Below are 27,888 nucleotides of genomic sequence, written 5' to 3' on the forward strand. Positions count from 1 at the left end.
GGAGACTTCTTTCTAAGATGTGAGCTGCCGACATTAGATAAATGATGAACCATATGATGTGTCTACCGAAATTTCTCTCCAAGTATGGTAATATGCTTTGAATCTAGCCCTTTTTTTTTTTTTTTTTTATAGTAACACATGAGTGGTGAAAGTGAGATAAAGTTAAAGGTGATGTAAAAAGATGTTGATTTGGGAAGCAATCAAGCAACAAAAGGCTATTCCGTTCAATCACACAAACTCAGAAAAAGACCAGCGCAGTTTCTGGAGTAAAATTTCTGACACACAAACATGCAGACAAAAGTGAAAGTGTGAAATAAGACGCCAACCAATTGACGGCCGTTAAGTATAGTGTCAGCCACGATATTAAAATCACCCCTCCGACGAAACGACGGCCGTTAACTTGTTGGATCTCTCTCTCTCTCACTCTCACAGTCAAAGTGTCAAAGTGTCAACCGGACAGAAAAGAAAGCACAGGGCACAAACAACGAAGAATAACGATTGACAGGGTTGCAAAGTAAAGCAAAAGAAGCTAATCAAAACTTGAAGGACAAGAAAGCTGTACTGAGTTGGGCGGTTAGGAAAAGAATATTCACACTACGGCGGTGGCTGCCTCACTCGACAAGAAAAACTTACCGGTCGCCAATCACGTCATCTTCAACCGTCGTCTTGCTTAACAAGTATAAATTACGGGTGTCCAATCAGGTTATCTTTAATTGTAGCCTCTCTTGACAAGAAAAATTATAGACGTCTAATCACGTCATCTTTAACCGTTGCTTCACGCTACAAAAACAAATTATGAATGTCTAATCACGTCATCTTTAAATACCTTTCACAAAAATTAAATTATTTAATTTATGTTTCATAAATTCAAACCAACAAGTCACACCGAGTAATGTTAGGTTGGTTAAATTTGCAAACTAAATAATGTGTCGTAAAAAAAATAAAAAACACGTTTATCAACATTTAAGTAATAATTCAATAATCAATTTCTATGTCATTTAGTTTACAAAATTTTGTCGCTCTAGCATTACCTATGTCCCACCCAACGTAATGCCCTGATGAGTAATGCTAAGTAAACTAAATTTGCAAATTGAGTGATGTCACCAGTATGAAATAAACACGTTAATCAACATTCAAGTGATAATCCAATCATCAACTTTCATGTCATTTAGTTTACTTAAATTTGACGTACAAATTTAATCTTCCTAACATTACCACTATCGAATATCCTATGCGGCAGTTGCATTAACCCTTAACCTCCAAGCTCAACCCGAAAAACACATACCACTCCATTGAAGAAGATTATTAAGGAAAAAAATTCTGTACACAAGCGGGAGAAATATTGAAGGTAAAATTTAACCTTGGTATGGTAAGTGAAACAGAGATAGTGAAAGTACAATTACGAATGGGGTAGTTATCTTAAAAATCAAAATTAGGCAGCTCTATACTCTTTAAGTGAGATATGTTAATAATTGAAAGAATTTACAGAAAAATATCATGTTACATGCCAATTGCTAAACAGATGACAGAATTGTAGTATCTATCTATGCAATACACTTAACCAAATCGTAGAGATTTGGTCACAAACCAAGGCCAAGAGTGGCAGATCTCTATCCAGAGTAGCATCTGCGGCGAGATGATAAATCCGCAAAGAAGACTGATTGTTGCATCTGATGCATCTGATCAGTCTCCAGGATCATGTATCGTCTGAACTTTACCTTTCATTGTACCATACAGATCCGCCCTGTTAACAGTTTTCAGTATCTGGTTCAGTCAAGAAACATTGCCACCTTGTCTCTAAGACTGCTCTTCTTCTTCACTATGGGGGCGGGGGGAATTTCTTCTCTAATGACACTACTCTCACTTTGTCTTTTGAATTCTTGGGAAAATGTCATATTCTCTGTCAACATTTGAGCCTTTCTGTCCTTCTCCTTTGTCTCCTTCTCGACGGTTTTCTTCAGCAACGGCCCTAAAAACAGATCCAGCATGTCCTGAGCAGGATCATCTCTCCCGCTGGAATTCAAGTTCATTTCTGTACTTGTCAAACTCCCATTTGGCTTGGACGTAGTTGTATCCGGGATAAGTGATCCTTGATTACCCTTTTGGGCATCAACAGAATCTTCGAACACATTACCGGAACAGACTCTTTCTACAAGTCTCCTGTCTGATTCACGTTCTTGGTTCGATAATTCTTCTCGCTTCATAATTCTATCAGCTTCAATATACTGCAGCAAAATGATAGTGACATTAGGTTTCTATCTTGTGTACTATCATCACGATATTTCTTAAGTCAATCTCCATCTAATCTTGGAGACCAAGATAAACAATCAACAGCTATTGATAGAAATGTAATTTCTCCAGTTTGTGTTCCAGTGAAATATCGTAGAATATATCCTAAGATCTTGTTTACAAATCGAAACTACAGCCCTATATCATACAGATTCAAGAGCAGAAAATATCAGAATCGGTTCTTTTCAATATTAAAGAGAAAATATCTTGTGTACTATCATCACGATATTTCTTAAGTCAATCTCTATCAAATCTTGGAGACCAAGATAAACAATCAACAGCTATTGATAGAAATGTAATTTCTCCAGTTTGTGTTCCAGTAAAATATTGTAGAATATATCATAAGATCTTGTTTACAAATAGAAACTACAGACCTATATCATACGGATTTAAGAGCAGAAAATATCAGAATCGGTTCTTTTCAATATTAAAGAGAAAATATCTTGTGTACTATCATCACGATATTTCTTAAGTCAATCTCCATCTAATCTTGGAGACCAAGATAAACAATCAACAGCTATTGATAGAAATGTAATTTCTCCAGTTTGTGTTCCAGTAAAATATCGTAGAATATATCATAAGATCTTGTTTACAAATAGAAACTACAGCCCTATATCATACAGATTTAAGAGCAGAAAATATCAGAATCGGTTCTTTTCAATATTAAAGAGAAAATATCTTGTGTACTATCATCACGATATTTCTTAAGTCAATCTCTATCAAATCTTGGAGACCAAGATAAACAATCAACAGCTATTGATAGAAATGTAATTTCTCCAATTTGTGTTCCAGTAAAATATCGTAGAATATATCATAAGATCTTGTTTACAAATAGAAACTACAGACCTATATCATACGGATTTAAGAGCAGAAAATATCAGAATCGGTTCTTTTCAATATTAAAGAGAAAATATCTTGTGTACTATCATCACGATATTTCTTAAGTCAATCTCTATCTAATCTTGGAGACCAAGATAAACAATCAACAGCTATTGATAGAAATGTAATTTCTCCAGTTTGTGTTCCAGTAAAATATCGTAGAATATATCATAAGATCTTGTTTACAAATAGAAACTACAGCCCTATATCATACAGATTTAAGAGCAGAAAATATCAGAATCAGTTCTTTTCAATATTAAAGAGAAAATTACCTCTTCAGCAATGATCACTAAATCTTCCACCGTCAGTTCAACATCATCAACAGTCGAAGTCCGTACTTCTTGTTCATCTGATTTACTTTTTCTTCTTTTTGTCTCACATTTTGTAAGAAAGTGTGAATTCTCTTCCAGAGTTTCCTTTTCCTGAAGCTGTATCCCTTCTCCAGGATCCTTTGTTTTTTGTCTCTTTGGAGCTGCAGGCTCCTGAACTTTTCTTCTCCCACGTCCATTACGCTTCTTTTCTGGAACAGTTTCTGGGACATCATCTTCAAAGTCTGCATCCTGTTCGGTTGATTTTCTTTTTCTTCTCTTTGTCTCACATTTTACAAGAACATGCGGGTTTTCTTCCAAGGTTTCATTTTCGTGAGATTGGGTCCCTTCCAGAAGCTCCTTTCCATTTTCCTTAACATTACCAGGCTTGCTTACTTGGACACCAGAAGATATGCCCAGCATCCAATGCGGTAAACGTCTCCTACTTCCATTGTCTGGAGTAACTCCTACCATTTTCTGTCTTTCCACCTAACCTACAACACACATGGTTTAACATAAGATGGAATCCAAATTAAGCTTACTTATCTTATAACTGAAAAAATTAGAGCGGATCCCTAAAACTGAGTGGAAGTTCATTAATTCTCAAAGATTGAAAATTTCAAAAATCAACGTCTCTAGTTCCTTCACAACTTGTAGTGAAAGATCATCAAAGTCTCTCCTGGACACTGGTCTTACCAATCTCCACTCCTCCAATTGATTATTCGCATGGGATCTCAGGTCCTCTATTGCACTCCCTAAATAGTGTTTTTTCAACTTTCCCTCACAATACTTGTACTTGTAGAGAATGCGGAGCCATAGTCAAACGATTCATGGATAAATCAGCAATTCGGGATGAACCAAGTGGGATAAACACCACTACGTAACTTACGTAGTGTTCTTGGATTCATACAGTCAACCCCACTCAGTGATCTAGGGCTTTATCATTGTTGTTGTTGTTGTATCGATTAGGCGGCACCTGATCGATACAACAACAACTCAGCCATTGTTTCAAACAGATGACAAATTTAGAAAATTTTCAGACTTTAAACACACATATGTAAGATTCTGCAGAATTTACGGGTTCTTAGTATCTCCGATTGAGCAAAACAAAGTTCCAGACGAAATTATCCAACTTTTTCTAGGCGTTCCAATCGTGGAATTTTACACTTCTCGAATTTTCATCTGTTTTTATGACAATTCTACTCTACTGAAAAATCCTAACTGAGCAGAGAATAAAATTAACGAAATTGTGCAGTCTTCCATTTGGTTGCCGAGAAAAAAGCAGGCAACAAGAAACAAAGAAAGTAAGTAAATTGAAAAAAAATAAAACGACAATTTTGAGAGCGTGAAAGGTACGTACCAAGTCGACGACGCCTGCAAGAAGAAACAGGCCAGGGTTGGATCCAGACGGACCTTCAACCGTTGGATCGCCGTTTGGATCACGAGACGACGACGCCGCCGCCACCGCGCGGCCACCAACTTGTGGATTTCTCGCCTTTCTCGCCGGCTTTCTCCGTCTCAACTCTCTGTTTGTGCACGTCACGTGACCTTTATTTGAAAAATAAAATAAGACAAATTTGTGGATGTCTTTTGGGCCCGACCCAAATGATGAACGGTAAGGCCCATATTTTTTTGTCGTGATATTGGATATTTGGATGTGCATGGCTTATTTCCTGATCTAACATCCGAAAGAAAAACCTATTTCCCAATTTGTATGGGAAATAACACGTCCACATTCCTTTTCTTCTTTCCCAACAGCAATTGGAAATTTTAACCTACTTAGCCTTTTGTATTTACTTTCTTTATCTTTACAAGTTAGTTTCCTTATCTTGTAGTTAATTTCCTTGTAAAACAAGGCACGTGTGTCTATATATTGTAACCCTTAGAAGATGAATAAACTAGCGAAGTATTCAACGTAACTCTTTCCATTCATTATCCACTAGAGTAAAACTGATCTGAATCCAACTGTGCAATAATAAGGTTGATCGTTTTAGTTTGAATCGAACACAAGTTTTTTTCTGCTTTTTGCGCGCAGGGAGTTTTTGGAAGCTCGTAAATCATGGCGGTGACTGTGATTACAGGGGCTCTCATAGGAAAATTGTTTGACGGACTGTATGATGCCGTGAAGGCATCGATAGGGACAGTTTCTAAGTACGAAAGCGTCCTTAAGGATCTTCAAACTACACTAGACGGTTTACGACCGTGGATCATCCAAGGGATAAAAGACCATAACGTGGAACTGAATCTCCCAAACGATGACATAGAACGTCTCCAACAACAAATGAAGCAGGGTAAAAAGCTCGTTAAGCGTTTATCGAAGCGTAGAAAGTGGAGCTGGAACATCTTGTGCATTTGGTGCAGACGCTCGAAGGCCAGCTACACGCATCGACTTACTGAATTGAATACGTCTCTTAAAGCACTGTTAAAAGTAGTGAAGTTGCAGGAAGCCATGGATACGAAGAAGAACATGCATTTGGGTATGGAGAACTTGGTTTTGAGTAAGAAGAACTTTCTTTTGAATAAGAAGAACTTTCTTTTGAATACGAAGAATGTTCGTTTGAATAGGAGGAACGTTCGTTTGAATAGGAAGAACTACCTTTTGAATAGAAAGAACTACCTTTTGAATAGGAAGAACGTTCTTTTGAATAGGAAGAACTACCTTTTGAATAGAAAGAACTACCTTTTGAATAGGAAGATGTGCGAAAAACAAGATGAATCGGCAAGAATGGAGTCGGAAACACTGAAAATAGCAGAGGAAATACGGAAAGCGCAGCAGGAAGCAAAGGGTGTGGAAGAGCCTTCAGGAAGTAATACACAGACAGTGGTGGATGAGCAAATTGGAGGCAGTTGTATGCCGGAAGCGGCGACAAGGTTCTACAAACGGAGGAGTACTGCTGTGGGCGTGCCGATCACTACAAGCTCGGTTGGGACAACTTTTTTATTATTGTCTTTTATTCTAATAGATTTTTTTTTTACTTATTTTATTGTTTGGAACAGTTCTAGTTATATGAAATATTAATTTTAGAATTTTGATTCGATTTTTTAAATTAATTCTTACTTACTCGTATTCTGTAGCTAAAAGAAGTCTTTTAAAATTTAAATTTGATGTGTACTTGACAACCAATTTATTGATTAAATTTAATAAATTAAAATTTTCTGTTGTTAATGAGAAATTGATGCAACCTATGGTTCCCATGGAATAGAACATGCGGCCATGCAAATATATATATATATAAGTTTCAGACGAATTATCCAACTTTCTTTTATAGGCGCTCCAAACCGCGGAGGGAAAAAAATTAACGAAATTGTGGAGTCCTAAATTCCGTTTGGTTGCCGAGAATTAAAGCAGGCAACGAGAAACAAAGAAAGAAAGTAAATTGAAAAAAATAAAACGAGAATTTTTCTTATGGAACAAACGTTATTCTCCATACTAAGGAGAAGAAAAAATGGGCTTAATTTGTCAATGAACTAATAATAATGTGATCCAAATTCGTATTCGCGTATTGCTTAGTCCATCATCAAGGCCCAAGGCATTGGTATGTTAGGACACAAGAAAAGTAAACATTATTTCGACCCAGAAAAGGCCCAGGTCCAATCCAAGGAAATAGTCCAAAAAACCTCTATCTCAACAAAATTTACTCTGATAGCTCCCTAAATCTTTTTGAATCTCCATATCAAACTAACTCATCATTTGCAATCTATAATATGTGCAAGGAAAGACCAAAACCAACCATTATGGCCACTGACAAAAGTTGCCTCCAGTGGCAACGGCAGGAGAAACAAGCACATAAGTTCCTTACTCGGTACAAGTCACATATCTGCCACAGACCAAAGATAAGCTTCCGCCTGCGTAGCTTGTTTCTCATTCTTCCTTTTGAACATTCCCTTCTCAAATCCTGCGTGACACAGAAGGCACAGATTAGTAAATTCTGAAATAATCGTGCACATGTTTTCCCTCGGCGCATCATGCCACAGAGTAAAAGAAAGGACTCAAATGCAGAATGGGAAAAGAGAACCTACCGTTACTGCGATCAACTCCATCCCAATGTCTCCCTGGTCTTATACCGTGTCGATTTGGTGCAGCATCCAATCCTCTTTTTAACCAGCTGTGAACAGGAATGTCCTGCGGAATAACGAATCCAGATTCCTTCATTTTCTCATCAACCCCCAAGTTAGCAACAACATAGCGAACCTAACTTATTACCTTCACCAAATGTGCCATGGGATCACCCCATCTTGTTCTCTCCTTCAAAATTTTGTCGAGTTCTGGATCATCTCTGTGAACACAAGATAAATCAGAAAATGCTACAAGGATAAGAAGTGATAAGGACTTTAAACAGTTTCGAAACACAACAAATGATGGTCTCTATTGAAGGGTTACAACGAATAATATTAAACACTGCAATACCAAGAAAACAAAGGAAAAGATAACTCGGACGACTTTCATAGCATTTACCTAGTCCGTGCAAAAGGCTTCTCCTTCTCAAGTTCTAATTCCTCCAGCTTAGTTTCAGCTTCCCGCTTTTGGGCCAAGCCTTCGTCCCATTCCAACTTTATCTCCTGATTCGAATACAAGCAAAATGACCGTTACCACTCTATTCAAAAGGCACAATAAATGATAAGTTCCAGCATACCTTTGGTTTTTCATCTATTCTCCTTGGTGATCTCAAAAGCTCCTCCTTCGAAATGCGTTCCCCTGCAGCGTTGGCGTGTGAGACCCAGATAAACAACACAAAAGTCATATACATGACTATAAAAGGAGAAAATAGAACTTCAGCTTACCTGTTTTCTTATCACGATATATAGGTACTGCCTCCCTCCCACTTACAGAAGGATCCATCTGTTGAAATCTACGGAAAACAATATTTTGTAAGTTAGGCCACAAAGGGCAAAACCAATGGTTAAGTTTTCAATGAAAGCACGAAACAACCTCTAGCGAAAAGTAACAAGAGGATGAAGATCCCTCTACTTGATTTGAAACCAAGTTAGCTGAACAAAAAGATACGCACTTTACTTATTCATCATGATGCATCGGCATAAATATGTTGGTTAAAACAGGCACATACCTTAACCACGCATCCTTCTTCGTTTTATTGATCTCTTCACTGCCAAAGATCATCATCGACGTCCTTCCTGCTTTTCCTTGGTGGGGAACGATCAGCATCAACATCCCTCCTGCCTTTCCTTGGTGGGGAAAGATCAGTATCAAAATTGTTCCTACTTTTCCTAGGTGGAGAAAGTTCGGCATCAGCGTGCTTCCTTCCCTTCCTTGGCGGAGAAAGATCTTCACTAACGTCCTTCCTGCTCTACCTTGGTGGAGAAAAATCTGCATCAACATCCTGCCTCCTTTTCCTGGGGGGGTGGTAGGTCTGATCCAGGAGGAGAAGGCAAGTGCTTCCGTCCCTGCCGTGGAGGTGACAAGTCAGCATCTTCCCTACTATATTCCAGAGACATTGGTTCAGAGTTTGACTGCTTTGGAGGAGAGTCTCCAACCGTAACCCAACCGCTTCCATCTTCGGAAATGGAATTTATGGGACGTCTGGCCCTCAATTTTTGAAGCCTCTTCATCCTCTTAATCTCAATGTCCTCATCAACTACAGGTTTGTCTTCATCCGATGAACTGTCGCCATTGTCTTCCTCGACATTCACCGGTTTCTGCTAAACAGGATCTTCATCCACCACTAAAGCGCCCACTGGCTCCGCCATGGTTTTCTGCTTCTTGTTCCTCCTCTTTCTCTTCTCCTCCTCTTCGTTATTCACTTCATACCGTTTCAAATACTCTTTCAAAGATTTACTCGAAGACGCCATAGCTCATTCGACAGTCGTCACCTTCCTAAACCCTACAAAATTCTTGTACCGCAATTTGGTCGACGAAGACGGCGAGAAGAGAGAAATAGACACGGTGGAGGTTGGCGGTCCGTCGTCTGGGGTTGTGGCCGGCGAGTAGTCGTGCGAACCGCCGAAACGAGTACGTGGCTTTAAATCGGAGGGGAGGGAATGGGAGGGAGATCAGGAGGTTGGAGATTTGAAGTTGGGCTCAGATTTAAATAAATGGGCTCAATTGGACCCAGGCTATGTTCGAGGCACTTCGTTACTTGCATAGCTTGTTAAGCAATCAATATGTTTGTATGGACGAGGCTATATCTTACGCGACTTGTTAATATAATACGACAAATTTAATGTTAGGGTAGAACGTCAAACTCATTTTGACAACCCCATCACTAACTTTGGATCTCGAAAAGATGACAATTTCCTCTGATGCATGATTAGAAGATTAGTGCGAGAATTAAATTTACTTGGACAAGGAAAATATATGTCTTATTCATAAATATATCCTCTTAGTCGTATGATTCTCGCATCTAAAGAATTTAATAGCAGCACCAATATTTCGAAAACATTAGTGCGAGAATTAATGAGTTTTAATTTGGGATTTCTTTTTGCGCTTGCTTGAAAATGGTTTTCGTTGCTCCTTTACAATAACAATAATATTCATAGCATTCACAGCTTTTGCCAACACAATCTTTGACTGTTTTGCAAGGAGGCTCCGGGCAGTGCTTTGCTTCGACTTCAAGTTGTACACCTATAATTAACCAACATTTCCTTGATTAATAACTAGAAAAATCATTCGTACTAGGGTTTTGTGTACGTGTTTGTAGCCTAAATGTCGACTCGTGGAAGGAGAAATTGATTCCATTTAATTTTAATTGGGAAAAGGAAATATTTGAGAGAAAGTAGTAGTATTTTACCAGAAGATGATGCAGCTAATAAGGCACCTATAGCACATGTATAGTCTGATGTATTTTACTTTCTAGTTTGTTACAGCTGTCCATGTAACTAATCCTAGATTAGTTAGTTAATCAGGTTTAATTAGTTACTAAGCTATTTTCTCACATGTATATATAAACTGATTGTAATTTCTTATTCATTAAGAAATCAGAAATCAAAGAGTCATTTCTTATATGGTATCACTCGCCTCTCTGCTCACGCACCGATCCTAGCTTCCTCTACAATCTTTGCCTTCTTCTCCCAAATCTTGTCTTTCTTTGCACAATCTTGATCGACAATGGCGTCTTCTACTTCTTCGCCTGCAAATCCAGAAGTTTTTGCTCAGAATCCCTCTCCTCTTTCATCAAATCCCACTCCGATAAACCCTAATTCTTCGATTTCTTCAATTTCCATCCAAAACATCAGTTGTATGGTTCCTACAAAGCTTAAGAAGGACAATTATCTCGTCTGGAAGGCTCTTTTTGCTCCAATTTTCCGGCGTTACAAGCTTACAGGTATCATCGATGGCTCGGAGACTTGTCCACCGCCTTTTCTTCTCAATCAATCTGGTACAAGTACTGCAGTTCCTAACCCTGATTTCGAGATCTGGTTTGAAAAGGATCAAAATATCCTCATCTGGCTGAACTCCACTCTCTCTGAAGATCTTATTCCATTCACTGTTGGCGTCACCTCGTCTCGCGAATTATGGCAGATTCTGGAACAACGTTTTGGTGGAGTCTCGGCGGCGCACATTCACCAGCTCCGATCGCGTCTTCATGCGGTTCAGAAAGGAGATTTGTCAATTTCTGATTATCTGCAACGTATCAAAAGCATCTCTGATGCTCTTATGGCTGCTGGTGCACCGGTGTCGGAACCAGATCTCATCGCTGTTACCCTAAATGGACTCTCTGATGATTACGAATCTTTCATTGATTCGATTCTGCTTCGAATTTCATCTACTTCCTTAGATGAACTTCATGGATTACTTCTGAACAAAGAGCTTTTCATGCATCGCAAGAAGAAAGCTCCGTCCTCGTCTCTCACTGAACCGTTTCAAGCCTTTGCTGCTCACACTTCATCTCTCCAGCAAGGTCTTTTACCTACGCCTCCTCCCTCACAGGCATATGCTCCTCAACATTCCACATATAGCAATCGCAATAATTTCCAGCGCAATAATCGTGGTCGAAGCAATTTTCAGAAAAACAATCGAGGCCGTGGTCACTATCGTGGCAATTATCCCAACTCTGGCCCTGGCAATGGTTCTTTTTATCATACTTCTGGTAATTTCAATCGCAACTCTGGTGGATTCAATCGTTCTTCTGGCCATCGATCTCCCTGTCAAATATGCAATTCTTCAGATCATGAGGCTCTTGACTGCTATGCTCGGATGAACCATGCTTTTGCTGGAAAGATTCCCCCTGCCAAGCTTGCTGCTATGTGTGCCACTACTGCTTCTTCTTCTCAGCCTACCTGGCTTCTGGACTCTGGTGCTACTGCGCATGTCACCAATGATATCTCTGCAATATCTTCTCCCATCCCGTATTCTGGTGAAGACAAGGTTTATGCTGGTGATGGCCAAGGTATGCCAATTCATCATACAGGTTCTTCTATTCTCCAAACACCACATGCTGCTTTTCGGTTACATAATGTTCTTCATGTGCCACTGATGAAGTTCAATTTGCTCTCTGCATATCAATTTCTTCGAGACAATTATTGCTCTTTAACCCTTGATTCTGATGGTTCTGTCATCAAGGACCGTTCCACTGGGAAGATGCTTTTTCGCGGCCCAGTTAGGGATGGCTTTTATCCTCTGCAAGGCCAGCCTTTTCAAGCTTCTTATTCTGCACTTGTTAGCACTCAAGCTTCGTTACAACAATGGCATAAACGCCTTGGTCATCCTTCCACAGCTATTTTCAGAAGGATCTTACGTACTAATAAGCTTGTTCCTCATACTTCCGCTTCTGTTCAGTTTTTTTGTGCAGACTGTGCAATTGGTAAACATCACAAGCTCCCATTTTCTTCTAGTACTACTACTGTCTCAGATAGGTTGCACTTAATTCATGGTGATGTCTGGGGTCCCTGTCCAGTTTCATCTGTTAGTGGCTATCAGTACTATGTTCTCTTTGTGGATGAGTATAGCAAATACAGTTGGCTGTTTCCTTTAAAACGCAAGTCCGAAGTCTTCTCTACTTTTGTAATGTTCAAAGCTTATGTTGAAAACTTACTTGGAAATAAAATCAAGATCTTTCGCACAGACTCAGGGGGTGAGTTCACTGGTTCTGCTTTCTCTTCTTTCTTGCTTCAACATGGTATTTCTCATCAATTTAGTTGTCCACACACTCCTGAGCAAAATGGGTGTGTGGAACGCAAGCATCGGCATCTTACTGAGACTGCACGGACACTTCTTGTTGCTTCTAAAGTTCCTCACCAGTTTTGGGTCGAAGCCTTTTCTACTGCCCTGTATCTTATAAATCGCATGCCTATTTCTGGATCTTCTCAGTCTCCATGGGAACTTCTTTTTAACAAGCCTCCTGATTATTCCAAGTTAAAAGTGTTTGGTTGCTGCTGCTACCCTTGGCTCAAGCCCTATCTGCACTCCAAATTAGATGGAAAAAGCAAGCCTTGTGTGTTTCTTGGTTATAGCCTGCAACACAAAGGTTATCGGTGTCTCGATGTATCTTCTGACCGTGTCTATATTTCCCGGCATGTTCTCTTCAATGAAGATCATTTTCCTTTTCATGATTCCTCTTTTCTTCCCCATGGTTCTTCACCGAGTTCTTCCTCTGTCCCTCTCTCTCCGTCACCTGAGTTCTCCCTACCATTTCCTCAGTCCAGCCTCCCTGCCACCACATCTTCTTCAATGTTGTCTTCCGGCCCTCGAGACACCTCTCCTCCATCTACTGCCTCTCCATCTCCCTCTCCCCAGCCCCCTCCCACTTCTTCTTCATCTCCCGAGCCCTCTCCTGTTCCATCACCCACAGTTTCAGTTCCAGCCAACACTCATCCCATGCTCACCAGATCTAAAGCTGGAATCTTCAAGCCTCGAGTGCTCGCAGCTACCAAACACCCTATTGATCCTAGTTCATTTGTGCCTACTACTTATTTGCAAGCCTCCAAGTATGATCACTGGCATAAAGCCATGCTTGAAGAATTTCAAGCCCTCCAATCCACCGGCACCTGGACTCTTGTCCCTTCCTCTCCCAATCAAAACTTGGTCGGCTGCAAATGGGTTTTCCGGATCAAACGGAAACCTGATGGTTCTATTGATCGGTACAAAGCCCGTCTTGTTGCTAAGGGCTTCCATCAACAAGAGGGTATTGATTTCCAGGAGACTTTCAGTCCGGTTGCTAAACCGGTTACTATTCGCATTCTTCTTACACTGGCAGTGCAATATGATTGGTTTTTACACCAACTGGATATCAGCAATGCCTTTCTCCATGGCAATCTTCAAGAGGATGTGTTTATGCAGCAACCCCCCGGTTTCATTGATCCTTTACAACCCTCCTCTGTTTGTAAACTTCACAAATCCCTCTATGGCTTAAAGCAAGCCCCTTGGGCATGGTATGACAGACTGTTTCAAGCTTTGATCTCTCTTGGTTTTACAAACTCAACCTCTGATTGCTCTCTGTTTGTGAAGCTTCAACCTTCCCCTGTCCTTGTTCTTGTCTATGTGGACGATATCCTCGTGACTGGTCCCAATACATCTCTGTGTCAACAGTTTATTCAGCAACTTCATTCCTTATTTCCTGTTAAGGATTTGGGTCCCTTGCACTATTTTCTTGGCCTAGAAGTTCACAGATCTGCTGAGGGTCTTTTCCTGTCTCAAAGCAAATATGCTTTAGATCTCTTAGTCAAGACCAACATGGCAGGTTGTAAGCCCTGTTCTACTCCTCTCGGATCTCAGAAGCTTGATCATGTTGGTGATCCTTTGGCTGATCCTAAAGACTACAGGTCTATCGTTGGGGCTTTACAGTATCTCACTTGGACACGCCCGGATCTTTCCTTTGCCGTGAATCAAGTCTGTCAATTCCTTCACTGTCCCCGCGATTCCCACTTTCAGGCAGTTAAACGGATCTTACGGTTCTTAAAAGGCACCTTTGATCAAGGAATGTGGTTTAAGAAGGGTCCCTTGCATATTACTGCTTACTCTGATGCCGATTGGGCAGGTTGTGTGTTTGATCGCAGGTCCACCAGTGGATATTGTATATTTTTGGGTCGCAACTTGATTAGTTGGAGCGCCAAGAAGCAACATACAGTTGCTCGATCTTCTACAGAGGCCGAATATCGCTCCCTTGCCCACACAGCAGCTGAACTCACCTGGATATGTAAGATTTTCAGAGATGTTGCTCTTCCTCTCACTACTATTCCTACTCTTTGGTGTGACAATGTTTCTGCTATTTCTCTGGCCTCAAATCCCGTCTTTCATGCTCGTACCAAACACGTGGAAATTGATTATCATTACATACGTGAACTTGTTCTTGCCAAGCTGCTTCAGGTGCACTATCTCAATACTCAGTCCCAGCTTGCTGATATCCACACCAAATCTCTTTCTAAAGCTCGGTTTCACCTTCTTCGTTCCAAGCTTTGCCTCGGCCCTCCTCCGTTCAGCTTGAGGGGGTGTAATAAGGCACCTATAGCACATGTATAGTCTGATGTATTTTACTTTCTAGTTTGTTACAGCTGTCCATGTAACTAATCCTAGATTAGTTAGTTAATCAGGTTTAATTAGTTACTAAGCTATTTTCTCACATGTATATATAAACTGATTGTAATTTCTTATTCATTAAGAAATCAGAAATCAAAGAGTCATTTCTTATAGCAGCAAGCAATAGCAGAATGATGGAAGTGAGTCAGAGCTCTATTTTGGGACGCAAGTACAGTTTACATGTGAGCTAAAAGGCCTGTTTTCCACAAAAATGAAGTACCTCTCATCGGTTCATTTATATTTGGGGCCACGTGCATGAGGTACAGTAAATTGAGAGATTTTTCAGTGTGACGGAAACACAGTTCAACACACAAAGTATTATAATGCAATTTAGTTGGAAATTTAAAAAAAAAAAAAAAAATTATCAATCATTTGTATTATAATACTTAATATACTAAATTGTGTGGCCGGCGCTTTCAAAATTTTTCCTAAGAGGTGAGCTCGATACATCATGATAAATTATTACTTCCTAAAGAAAGAATTTTTCGTGGGAAGGAAGTACCCGCACTTCCTTTCCGATATAGAGGATTGATCAGTGAGGAGGAGTTCACCAAAAAAAAGATTCCTTTACCAAAAAAATTAAAACAAATTGCCATTTAATGCTATCGTCATTTTCACTCGTAAATAAAATGTTTTAGATTTAAATTTTGACAAAGGTGAATTAGAACTAAACTATCATAGCTAACTTTATACAAGGCTTAATCAACTTCCCCACCCTTCCTCCTCCACCAAGTATCGACGACAGATGTACGAGGAGGTGTGTGTGTGTGTGTGTGTGTGGTGTACGTAATGTAAATGTTAAATGGATCTCAATAAAACTCATAACAAAATATGCATAGATAAATCAATCTGACCAAGAGTAAGAACAGTTTAATTTAAAAACTGCAGTAAATCTGAATTTCAGCTTCACAATTCCCCTACAGACAAATTACATTACATTAAGAAAAGAACTTTGATGAAGAAAATACTTGTGACACCTACAAGGATTAACGGACAGGAACTCGACGGAACTCCTGTTCTGACAGAGGAATGAAGCTATTGTTCATGATACAAGTCAGTAAAGTCAAAACAGGTTTCCGGCATTAGCAGACAGTGAGAAGGAAACCCGCAAAACAGACGAAATTTCTGTTTCACTCGTGTTCAGAAAGTAGTATGAACAACTCCTCATCTGTAATTGCTCCCATCCCCATCGCTCTTTCTAATGCACTATGCCCTCCTCCATCTTGAATTGACGGGCGTGCACCCCTGCATCACAAGTTTTCGTCTACCAATTAGACATAAAGATGAATTTCTTTCTGTGAAGCACAGTTTTAAATCCAAGTAAATACATTACCTCCTAAGTAGAGACTTTGCCAATGAGTTGTTCCCGCTGGCGATACAGTGGTGCAAAGGAGTCCTTCCATGGAAATCACGCAAATTCATGCTGGCACCAAATTGCAGCAACAATTCAACCATCATAGGATTGCCAGAGTGACAAGCCAGATGCAACAACGAACAACCTTGAAGACAGTTCCCTGGCTCATTGGACTCCTTGATTCTCTCACATGCTACTGGATCATACTGTTTCATCTCCATCGTGTTCAAATCCGACTCCAAGCGTTTTGCATCAGCATGGTGATATAAATCATGAGTAACCACATTCTCAAAGGTGGTGTCGACAATATTCACATCTGACATCACGATAATATGGTAGACTTCTTGTAAATTACCAGTCTTGACTGCTTCCCATATATCTGCTGCATGAACAGGCATGCCCGATACAGCTACATCTCTAATAACCATAACTTTCTCTACATACTGCTTGTGGGAATACAATTATTATTCTTTGCATTAACAATAACAGCCTTCTTCTAAGTTTTATGGAAAAAGAAAAGTCAAGATTATTACAGTACATCACACTGGAAACAGAAAAGTAATAGCCTGATAGGAGAAACATTCAGAAGGCAACGGAAACTGGAAGATAATGGGAAGACGTGTTCATTCAGTAAATGCAAAGGCAAAGTTCTATGTCGTGTCCATTGTCTATTAAGCTGGCATACAGTTGTCCCTGTTTTCTATCATATTAAACTTCTGCACAAAGTTAAGATTCACCATTCTTTTCCTTTTGGTTGTTTTAAATGCAATAATTTCACTAAAAACTTAGGGCAACTTCAAGCTATACGCATTTTCTTATATTAGAACTGAGTAATGGAAGTTAATGGTTTACCTTTGCTTGAATGTATATTTCCTTATGCTGAATTGCATCCTTGGGGCCTGGTTTTAAAATTGAAGCCCTCATGCCCTTCGAACCATCTAGTCTGTAAAAGATTTTCAAATCCAACTAGAATCACAGCAGTACACACAACTTCAAATACCCCAAAGCACATTACTTAGATGATTACATTGTAAATAACGTTGGAGTTCTTACTTTTCATTCTCAAGTAGAAGCGTTCCCTCCCATATAGAATTACAATATGCATTACCCAAGTTGCGAAAATAGTCCACAAGTGTAGGTTCCCAAACCTTGACATCTAATGTTAGAGATCTCACCTGCAGTTATTAGTACAAAGTACCCTTTCATTGTCAAACAAGAAATCATGATAATCATATCTCGTTCCTTAGCCACTTTAGTTTCTAGTGTTTCAATGTATAATACTTGCTAAAAATAATTACAAATAACACGATTTGATCAACAGTTTTTGGCATGCAGAACTTTCCACAATAACAAACACCATCCGCAGTATTCATCGCATAGAAGGGTAGGCCAGAAGGAAAATAAAACCAAATAAACTGGAAGCTATGCGAACATCCATACTAGGGGAAAAATACAATCATTCTCAACTTTTCATTTCTTTGCGCACCTTTGAAATGTGTACACCAAGATTCCGATGAACACCAGAACATTCGATGCATAACAGTATGCCAAGGTTAAGAGATGCCCAGTCAGGCTCAGGAGCACTGCACTCTGCACAAAGATCATTTCCAGGAATTCTCCTGAGAATACTAGACACTGAATCTACTCTGTTGAGTTTTATGGTATTTCCTAAACTTTCAGTGCTTTTTACTCGACGCATATCATCAGTGCCAAGAGAAGAGTTACAACTCTCAATATCCACCCTTCCAGGATGTGGCTGCAGAAGATGCAACGAAATTCATTAGTATTAGCTTGCATACAAATCTTTATATTTAGATAAACGGAAAAATCACAAACTTTCAATGTAAGGACCTGATCAAGAAGCTGAAAATTCAAAAGCGATGCAATAGCTCCTGTTATTTTGTTTGTCCAATCAATCCTATCTGCTTCATTTTCAGCCTGACCAAACAGAATGGAAAATGTAGCCCATCACGGTGTTGTCCCAAATACTTCAATTAATAGCTATTCGTTCAGCAAAATAAAGAATGCACAAGGTAAAAAGGACTAACATGTTTTTCAGATTTCACTAGTTTCCAATTTTATTTAGCCTAAATCCTCCTAAATCCTCCTCCTGAGATTTCTGTTTTTATAAGAGGTTCTCCTGTTTGCTTATATGTACAGCACGAATTGACAAAAACACAGCCCCTTTCATAAAAATGCCTTTCTAGCAAAAATAAAGTTCTACAGTACAGCAGCACAACGCAATAACCAACAGCCCATTAGCTAATTACCTGCAATGTGTAAGTTTTCAATGGGGATATTATTCTGAAGCAAAGTCGAAGATCTGTATCCTCTGCATCCATCTTTATTGTTGAAGTACGCAAATCAACAGTACGGCAACCCAGATCGTTTTCATTAAGTGATGCTGCTACCCTATTTCTTGAACGAAATCTACCAAACACACCACTGTGATGTTCCGGTGAGCGCGTAAAATGATGTGATTGAGAGCCGCTCTATGATGGTGACAGAGGCAAGAGAAAAGAAAATTCAGGAGTCTATGCAACAAAACTAACATCTTGTAATATAACATGCTTGGTATAGTTACTTAAAATAATTCAAAGATACTGAATCCAAAATTTAGAGATTAGAATTAGCAGAAAAAATGTTAACATAAAAGGGAAAATGTTAACACACCATGGGTTTGGTACCCTTAATTCTGTAATAAAATAAAGCCCCATGACTGTTGAGTACAAAAAACCTCCTTTTCCAATCTCCCCTCAAACTTGAAGATCGTTTCAATAGATATCCTTGCTTGATCGTCTGGACCTAAGATATGAAGCAAAATAAAGAATTATGTGATTAACCTTCTTTGCAATAAAATAATATTACCAATAAAGTGTCACAGTCTTATTAAAAGTTGAGTTCCAAGAATATATAAACAATACGAGACTCTTATAAGTCAAAAAAGGAAAACACATTTTAACATTTTCTACATATCATATTAAGAAAAAGTGCAATCAGGCCAAAAAAAAAAAAAATTACTAGTTTAACTGTGACATGACACAGAACCGAGCACAATGGCGTTCTAGGATTCATATAGCCGACCCCACTTAGTGGGAAAAGGCTTTGTTGTTGTTGTACTAGTTTAACTGTGAACAAAGACAAACCAATTATAGTACCTTCCCATTTGCACTGGACTGCATGATTGCTTCTATGTTTTTGTATGAAGCTAAACCAAAGGGGCGATTCCCATCAGCCGCTGCAGGAGGCTCAATATTACTGGAAGCTCGTATACTGTCCAGCTCAGCTTGTGTCCTATACTCCTGAATCCTTCTGTGAAGTTTATCTTGTTCAAGTGTGGCCTGTTCTTTAGATTGTTGTGCATATGTTAACACCTGATTTCAGGAAAACAAGTTCATTATTAATCAAAATGATATTTCCCTGAAGCAACAAAAGTTGAATATTACAGAGTTGATGACACTGACAAATAAAAGTACTTGTCAGAGATGACAACCATCAAAAGGTTCTGCCCAGGGCAAGCATGTTTTGATGACACGAAACCATCAAATGAGACCAGGATAAACTTCACAAATCACTTCTTATCCTTAAGAACTCACATCCTTTATCTATTCTTAACTATAAAAAAAGTGAATTACATTCATACCTGGTGAATATATGGCTCCATTTGGCTGAATAAATCGTATCCCTAAACCACAAATAGAAAGTATAGAAAATAAATATTTATTCTCCTCAGTTGTCGAAATGACATACATTCACATGTAAAGAAGATAACATCTAATGATTGCACAAACAGACCAGCTTAAAGTATCTCAGATGAGCATCCATGATTGCACTAATAGATTCCAAAAACTCATACTTCTTTTTTGCTTCAATATTCATTAGTGAGTTTACCTGCAGTCCTTAAGATCACAGAAAAAGATCATTACAAGCAGAAACTTTAAGGAAAAATTCGCGACAGATGCAAAGAGATCTGCAAACATAGAAGACATACTAGGTTGAAGCGGCTTTTCTCGAATGCTGATTTTGAATTTTGTAGATCCTGTCATGAATAAAGGATGGTGAACTCCTCAATTTTTCTAACTCAGTCTACTGTCTAGGCAGGAAATTACTTTAGTTAGTAAAAAATTAATTAACAGGGACACACCTCCTCTAGTTCTGCAACAATGTCTTCCCGTGTATTCTTCTTTAAGGACACAAACTTTTCCCGTGCCTGAAATGAGTAATACAAAACTTTATGCAACTTCATTAGATAACAATTCGAGGAGATCTAAGGGGAAAACCAACCATAAGGATACAGAGAGAAAATATAAGATAGGGAAGAGAAACTTCCATGGTTCAACAGTTTCAAAGCCTATTATGTATAATATACTGGCTCTTCCTTCATACAAAAACACAACATATTAATGAGTTCCACACTGATTCTAACCTAAAACCCAGACCCAAATGGCCCTCTAGGTAGGACTAAGCAACGAGAAGCTACCCCTTTCTTAGAGACCATAGCTATTATAAAAGCAGTTATAAATCGAATTAATATCATGTTCATGCTTCATATATTCACACAAGTACAAAACGTTCATGCTGATCTGCAATACCTGATCATAACCATGTATAACTTTGTCAAAGCGACGTCGTGATTCCTACCAAATTAAGGGAAAAGTATGTTAGGAAAAAGAAAGCAGAGATTTTAAGTACTTCATCTCAATAACCATAACTTCTGTCTAAGAAAAACAATTCACAAGAAAAGAATGAGCTTGGTCCTTCCATTATAAAGCTTCAGGAAAAACGAAAAGCTTGAACACACAGTGCTTGCACCAACTTCCATTGGTATAATTACGGTGGCAGCTATAAAGGAACAAAGAAATTACCTTTGCTTCTTGCAGATCAACTGTCATAAAGTGCATCAACCGATCAACTAAAACATGCTCTACCTGTAATCCATAATTTTACCCACTTAGGATGTAAAAAAGAGAGACAATTAAGCAAAAAAGAACTCTACATAATGTTACTTAAATATATTCTTTTTTTGGTTTATTTGGAATCAGTTGTTGAACCTCATATATATATCAACCCACCACACCATGGCACCATGTGGATTCACCATTAATACAAATGACATAAAACCATGCCACACTTTCACCATTTAACACATTTAGAACAATTATGCCGGTGATTTTCTATCTAAGACTCACTTGGGTACGAAGAAGCTCTTTATAAGTGGCAAGCTCTTGAAATGCAGAAACAAATTTGGATAATACTGGACCTGTAAGAAAATATCACATTAATAGCGAGTTACAACAAGAAATCAAAATCAAAGACCAAAAAGGAATGCTATCCAATTTACAGAAAAAGGTCAGCAGAGAGAAAAAGTAGGATGACAAACATAACCCGCTTGAACGGAACTTCCTTTTTATTTTATAACATGATGTCTCTTTCACATTCCATTTTATACCAAAATTACAGCTTAATATACAAAATCTAACTTTTCTCTTTTACAGAATTTGTTTATTAGACTAAATACAGCACTAGCTACAATTTAAATCATTTCCTATTATAAAAACACTACAATGAAATTTCGAAAATCATTACTTATCATTATTCAGAAGCACCATTATAATTTCGAGACATTTTCTAGAAAAAGGTACAAATATGAAACCTAACAACCTCCAACAGATACGCTAATAGGATCGTCAAGTCCACCGCCAAATGCTTCCAAAGATTCCGAAAAAGTGGTGTCTCCATTACATGCTTCTTCGAGAGCTCCCCTGTGAGAGAAACAAAGCCAAAAATCAAAACTTGTGGACTTTGATTCATCAATTCATAAGTAGAACCAATAAAACAGCAGGGGAAAATTGTCAGACACTTACATAAACTTCTTAGACCCTTTGTATAACTTTTGGCAGCGATCTTTCAACTCATCAGCTGTTTGTTCCATAGAATATATCTGACAAAGAAGCCAAATTTCATCATCCCAATACCATTTAAGAACACGAGAGATGCCAACAACATACAACATTAGCTATACTATCTATAAATCCTGTTAAATTTGACTACAGCTAGTCTTCGAATTCAAAAAAAGTAAATGAAAAATACAAACTACACCAAAAAATGTCTAATTTTTCTCGTGAAATTTGGATTTCCTTGCCTATCTCCTTTCTTACAAGTTCCATACAATTAATTAAACTGCAATCCAGTAAAACAAATTGTCCGCAGAAAAATAATTTTTTTGGAAAGAGTGCAATTATTGCACCTAAAATTCGAGAGAATGTTGCAATTTACAGTGAGCTAGTGCGATGTCTCGTTCCCAATTCGTGTCATTTTCAAGCTCGAAGCTTTCATAAGAATCCGAAATCCATATATATATTATGACCAGAAAAAAGAGTCAGAATTCGATAGATATTCATTACCTGCTTCTGAAACATTGGGGAATCCTCGAGCTTGATGAAGGCCGCCATTTTTGTCTCTCTGAAAACTTGGAGATCCAATCGCAAATTCGCAATCTCTGTTTGAAGCTCTCAGAGTTTTCTACTCCAGATCGAATTCGAGTGCCATGGCGCTGCTTGCCAAATGCATACCGCGTAGGGGTTATTTGGTCATTTTCCCAGTACCGATTCGCGGACACTTGAACGTGGACAGAAGTCAGCACGACGAGATGACAGCAACAGTTGCGATTTTAGATTACAAGACATTTTGCGCGCAATCGCACATAACTTGTTTGGGCCCTTCGATTGTGATGTCGAAGATTTTTCACCGTTGGATTTCATATAAATCGGTAAATTTTTTGGTTGGAAAATAAGTCGGTAAATATGTAAATTACTTTGTTTTTGGAGTCCGTAATAAGGCAAGACGACTACGCGCACCCACCATAGTACTTGTCCCGCCCAAAGCCTATCAAAATTGATATTTCAATCTATTACAATATTTGTTGTTAATTTGATGGTAACGGCAACTTCAAGTTAATAAAGTTTATCACTTTGTGAGAGTTAAAAGAACGTCGTCATACTTTTATCTTGTAAAGATGTAATTTTTACAACTCAAACATGTGATTTTCGACCACAAAAGATCAACATTTCCGTCCATAGATCTTCCTTAATTTTGGTGATAATACGTCCGTTAATTTAAGAAGATTCCGTTAGAAGTAGAAGCATGCGCCTCTACAGCTGAAAATAGTCAAAATACAAACCGCGCAGTCAACCATACAAGATAAAATATCTAAAGAGGAAAAATTGGGAGAAAAATATTAAGTAAATAAATAAATAGAGAGAGGGAGAGCCTCCTCCTCCCTCGCACAGCTTCTTCTCACAGTCGTTTTCTCCAGCAAAAACCCTAAACCTAAACGGAAACTCCCCTTTTCTTCCAAGGAGTTCTTTCGTTGATTAGAGATTAATAAATAAATAAATAAACCAGTCACAGTTCAGATTTTTTCACTTCCCCAGAAAGTAAATGATTCTCAGAAATTAACCCAAAAAAAAAAAAAGTAAGGAAATTTGAAGCCACTTCATTGTTAGCAAGCAAACAACAAGCTGCTTCAGAATGATTGATGGTCGTGATCATGATGCAGCAGCACAACTCTGCAGCACCCGCGTCGCACTCAATCACTACTCCACCCTCCTCCGCCACCACCCCCACCGCTATTAGATCACCCACGGCAACCCCAACACACTCCCAGCAGCACCCCTCGCCTCTCCCCCGCCATGCTCTTCCTGTTCCGCCGCCTCTCGACCACGTCCTGCCGATAGCGGCCGCCCACCCGTCCGGCGAGCCTGCGCCGACAATCCAATGCCAGCTTGCGAGGGTCCGGCTCTCCGATATTACCCCGTACCACGGGGCACCTGGCGGGTCGTATGTGAGGGCGGTGGATGCGCTCTCGGGGTCTCTGACGAGGCACAATGCGGCCGTCATCGAATTGGGCAGCGACGACACGGCGCTCCTGCGGTGCGGCTTGGAAGCCTCCAGGTTGTATTTTAGGAGTAGAGCTCAGCTCGGTGTTGGGAAAGGAAGCCGTGGAGTTCACATGTACAGAGCTGGCAGGTATTTTGCTTAATTTTGAATCAGTTGGTTAGAAATTAGAATTAGGGCTAGGATTGTGTTGCAGTGTTGGTGATTAGTGCAGGTTGCGATGTGTGTTTTTTCGGCCAAAGCATTTGCCTTTTTCGAGTTTCACATTGTGATTGCTAATTACATTGCATTCAGCTGTGAGCTTAAAACTGTGATTCTTTGTTTATGTTCTTATTTATCTGTCTGTTTCTTGTCGAATTGAGCCTTACAATAACCGTCTTGACATGGTTGTCCTCAGAGAATTGATTTGCGAGTCTAAAGAGCTTCACTTGTTGCAGGGCTTTGGAAGATTGGGACTCATCCCCGCCATGCATGGCGGATATTTTTAGATGCATGGGCAAGGCGGCCCATGTGGCTTTGTGTGCAATAGCTAGGCATCTTCGTTTGCGAAGCGAGTAAGGATGGTGATGGTGTCTCTTTAATCGTTTCTTACACTTAACTTTTTCTTTTAGATATCCTGTTAACCAATTTTGTATATCTGCTCTTATGTAACACCTGTACTTTGCAGTGTTTTCAACCATTTACTTGACGATACTCCATTGCCCGCAAATGAGGTGTCCTCATCAGTTCTTGTTGCAGCCTACTCAAATGCTTCCTTGCAAAATGGAAAAGGTGCTATTGGGGGAGGCAAGCCAGGAATGAATGCTGAAGTTGAGAAGGGATTGTTAACATTGGTTTCCTCAGACAGTCCTGGTATACAGGTGCCCTTCTTTTACTTGGTTGTCATTTGCATATATGAGCTTTACATCTTATTATCATTTGTTTCAATTGTTTTCTAAACCCTTCTGACAGAAGATCATTCGCTTCATGATTTCTGAAAATTACTTGTGAAAACTATTTTTTGTTTAGGTATGTGACCCCAATGGTCGTTGGTACGTAGCAGATGGTGGGTCAGCTCCTGGGGATCTTTTACTGCTTACAGGTAAGGCACTCAGCCATGCTACTGCTGGCCTTCGCCCTGCTGCACCGTATAAAGCTGCACCTGATTACTCCTCTGGCATTAGTAGTGGAAGGTACAAGTTATCTGGTTGCCTTGGCTGTTCTCATGCCGTGCTTTATTTTTCCACCATTTCAATCAAAATTATAGGAAATTCATTTGGAGTTAACATAATTGCATTTCGTGTTTGTAGGGCATCACTTGCATTTAGGCTCATGCCGCAAGGTAATGCTATATTAGATTGTTCTCCAATTGCAGCAGCTGGTCATGTCATTCCCCACAGCTATGTCCCAATATCTGTAAGCCAGTTTATGGATGATCTTTCTGCTGAGGAAGATGTATTGGGCAGTCGTTCAGATAACACTTATGTAAGTTTTATCTTCAAGTAGCTGATGCACAGCAAGGCCATACATGGAGTCTTTCAAGAAAATTGTTGACAGGATTAACCAAAAAGGCAATTGTTAGTCTTTAAACCTATGCATGCCCCAGGCTGACAGCTTTTGTATTATGAAATTTGAATTTTCAGGTAGCTCGAAACAGTTTAAACAAGGAACCATCTTTAAGAAGTGTTCTCTCAGATCCCGTATCGTAAGTTGTTATTTGTCCCAGAACTTAATTCCTTACCTGCGTAGCAGACTTTTAAATTGAGTCTCACTGTTTTCATATTTCTGAAAGAAGTCTTTTTCTTTGGAAATTCGTCCTTCCACTTGTTCATCATGTTTACATGTTTTGTTCATACTATAAATGCTTCAGTGGGTCATTCCTTGAAGATGCTATGGTAGTTTCTTGTGGGCATTCATTCGGTGGTCTCATGTTGAGAAGAGTCATTGAAACAGTAAGTAGGCTATCCTCCTGGTATTAGAAGAAATATTAGAAATGCTGCTATAATTGCTCTGTAGTGGGCTCAGGGATTTGCGCATGTTTATTTATAACCTCCAGATGGGAAGGGACTAGAATCATAATTTTTTTTTTTCCGTCACAGTCAAGATGCACCATCTGCTGTGCAGAAATTGAGGCCGGGTCTTTGGTTCCTAATCTTGGTACATTTCATTTTTCTTTTTATTGCTTCCTAAATAAATACTTATTCCATTCTATTTCATGTTCTTTCTGAAAAATTAAAAGCGTACGAATGCACGCATTATATTTTTCAGCTGTGGATCATCAAGCTGCACCTACATTCCCATTTTATGAGCAATACGTTCCTTGTGGTTTCCATTTGTATATTGACAAAAAATCATTTCCTCAACAGCGCTTAGAGCTGCAGCTGCAGCAGTGAAGCATGAGGATGATCGAAGGCTATTTCATAATGCGACTGTCAGAAAGCGTCGGAAAGAATTGGTTGACCAAATGGATTCATCAAGAAGACCAAACAAGGTGCGTAATAAAAATGCTACCTAGCCCATTTACACTATTGAAGTCATGCAAGCCATCATCAGAACATAGCTACCTTAATATCATGTTCACTGGAACTTTATGGGAAAGGTTCAACAGATTATTGTGTACCAACACCCATGTTTCAAGCATTTTTACTGAATAATATTTTGTGCTATGCAGGAAAATGGAGATATTGGTGATGATGGGATTCGTGGGGTGCAGTACCCGTTTTCTGTGAATGAAAAAGTGGTAATTAAGGTGAGTTTGTTTCACTGCTTATCTGGCAATGTGGTTCTTCTGGTTCAAATAGGTAGGACTTGTAAAGTGAATACTTAATTATGCAGGGGAACAGGAGGACTCCAGAAAAATTTGTTGGCAAGGAAGCGGTCATCACATCCCAGTGTCTGAATGGCTGGTGAGTTGGCATGACTAACCTCTGTGCTTTTGTCACGTAATGTGCTTATTTTGTCTCGTTGCTTTAATACCCACAATTTATAAGTTATACCTATACATACGTGGTGTGAGCATGCTTGTTTGATTGAGCGAGTGTGTGTGTGTGTGGGGGGGTGTATTGTTGCAGGTACTTGCTCAAGATTATTTCAACTGGGGAGAATGTTCGCTTGCAATACCGTTCCCTGCGGAAGATGTAGAACACACCTGCCATTGAGAGCATTGTTCCGCACAACCCATTCAGAGAAGCGTCTCATGAAATCATTAAATTTGATGTTAACACTAAAACCTCGAAAGCGTATAACTAGAAGTTGCTCCTCCGCCCCCCGTCTTGTTGAAGAAAATTTAATACAGCTTTGTTGTAACTTGTAACTGATTATTTTGGAATGTTGTTTATGTAACCGAAAGAGAAGTAGCGTGTATTAGAATTCGAGAGTAGTTTCTGTTAAGCGCTTGTAAATGAAAAGAACGACTTTTTCTTCTTCTTATGCACTCTTGCTTATTTCTGATCTTAGATCTTGTTTGACTTAGTTTTGGTTTTGTTACAAAATGTTGTTTTGGAGAAACTGTCATTTTTGGAGTCTTGTTCTGCTCGCGATTTTCTTTAAAACGACATATTTTACACCTAATTATGATACTGGAATATTTATTTCAGCTTTTTTTCTGTTGTCATATCGATTGAATTCAATATTTTTTTAACTTTAATTTCTCTTTTCAAGAACTTAAAAACATTTGTTTGTATATCTTTCTTCATTATAATTGACCCATATTT

At 39.0% G+C, this 27,888-nt stretch overlaps 3 protein-coding genes and 1 pseudogene across 3 annotated transcripts; 1 reads left to right on the plus strand and 3 right to left on the minus strand.

Annotated features, from left to right (window-relative positions):
• Window positions 1-1,384: 1,384 nt before the first annotated feature.
• LOC137738018 (uncharacterized) lies at window positions 1,385-4,984 on the minus strand. The gene is made up of 3 exons (XM_068477617.1): window positions 4,837-4,984; window positions 3,441-3,965; window positions 1,385-2,225 (listed from the first exon to the last, which is right to left on the minus strand). The coding sequence occupies exons 2-3, from the start codon at window positions 3,948-3,950 to the stop codon at window positions 1,770-1,772; spliced, it is 966 nt and encodes a 321-aa protein (XP_068333718.1). The 5' UTR covers window positions 3,951-3,965; window positions 4,837-4,984; the 3' UTR covers window positions 1,385-1,769.
• Window positions 4,985-7,286: 2,302 nt separating this feature from the next.
• LOC137736674 (uncharacterized) lies at window positions 7,287-9,284 on the minus strand (annotated as a pseudogene).
• Window positions 9,285-15,792: 6,508 nt separating this feature from the next.
• On the minus strand, window positions 15,793-22,935 carry LOC137738025 (ADP-ribosylation factor GTPase-activating protein AGD4-like). The gene is made up of 19 exons (XM_068477627.1): window positions 22,705-22,935; window positions 22,165-22,241; window positions 21,962-22,062; window positions 21,490-21,560; window positions 21,166-21,228; window positions 20,893-20,937; window positions 20,445-20,510; window positions 20,292-20,339; window positions 20,096-20,191; window positions 19,944-19,985; window positions 19,459-19,674; window positions 18,974-19,105; window positions 18,571-18,792; window positions 18,152-18,238; window positions 17,787-18,056; window positions 17,354-17,475; window positions 17,153-17,243; window positions 16,280-16,743; window positions 15,793-16,191 (listed from the first exon to the last, which is right to left on the minus strand). The coding sequence occupies exons 1-19, from the start codon at window positions 22,750-22,752 to the stop codon at window positions 16,077-16,079; spliced, it is 2,376 nt and encodes a 791-aa protein (XP_068333728.1). The 5' UTR covers window positions 22,753-22,935; the 3' UTR covers window positions 15,793-16,076.
• A 637-nt stretch (window positions 22,936-23,572) lies between these two features.
• On the plus strand, window positions 23,573-27,646 carry LOC137737267 (uncharacterized). Its single transcript, XM_068476697.1, has 12 exons — window positions 23,573-24,328; window positions 24,634-24,750; window positions 24,864-25,056; window positions 25,205-25,368; window positions 25,486-25,660; window positions 25,819-25,880; window positions 26,046-26,127; window positions 26,275-26,332; window positions 26,542-26,666; window positions 26,847-26,924; window positions 27,011-27,081; window positions 27,247-27,646. The coding sequence occupies exons 1-12, from the start codon at window positions 23,838-23,840 to the stop codon at window positions 27,314-27,316; spliced, it is 1,686 nt and encodes a 561-aa protein (XP_068332798.1). The 5' UTR covers window positions 23,573-23,837; the 3' UTR covers window positions 27,317-27,646.
• Window positions 27,647-27,888: the final 242 nt, after the last annotated feature.

Source organism: Pyrus communis, chromosome 6 (assembly GCF_963583255.1).
Source record: "Pyrus communis chromosome 6, drPyrComm1.1, whole genome shotgun sequence".
Classification (NCBI taxonomy): Eukaryota; Viridiplantae; Streptophyta; class Magnoliopsida; order Rosales; family Rosaceae; genus Pyrus; species Pyrus communis.

Coding starts and splice junctions, on each gene's coding strand:
- LOC137738018 (XM_068477617.1), bottom strand. CDS start 3,950: ATGGTAGGAGTTACTCCAGACAATGGAAGTAGGAGACGTTTACCGCAT. Junction 2,226..3,440: donor TAGTGATCATTGCTGAAGAG/GTAATTTTCTCT, acceptor ATTTTGCTGCAG/TATATTGAAGCTGATAGAAT.
- LOC137737267 (XM_068476697.1), top strand. CDS start 23,838: ATGGTCGTGATCATGATGCAGCAGCACAACTCTGCAGCACCCGCGTCG. Junction 25,881..26,045: donor GTTCTCTCAGATCCCGTATC/GTAAGTTGTTAT, acceptor TAAATGCTTCAG/TGGGTCATTCCTTGAAGATG. Junction 27,082..27,246: donor TCCCAGTGTCTGAATGGCTG/GTGAGTTGGCAT, acceptor GTATTGTTGCAG/GTACTTGCTCAAGATTATTT.
- LOC137738025 (XM_068477627.1), bottom strand. CDS start 22,752: ATGGCGGCCTTCATCAAGCTCGAGGATTCCCCAATGTTTCAGAAGCAG. Junction 21,561..21,961: donor TATTAGCGTATCTGTTGGAG/GTTGTTAGGTTT, acceptor ATTTTCTTACAG/GTCCAGTATTATCCAAATTT. Junction 16,192..16,279: donor GCAAAGTCTCTACTTAGGAG/GTAATGTATTTA, acceptor CTTGTGATGCAG/GGGTGCACGCCCGTCAATTC.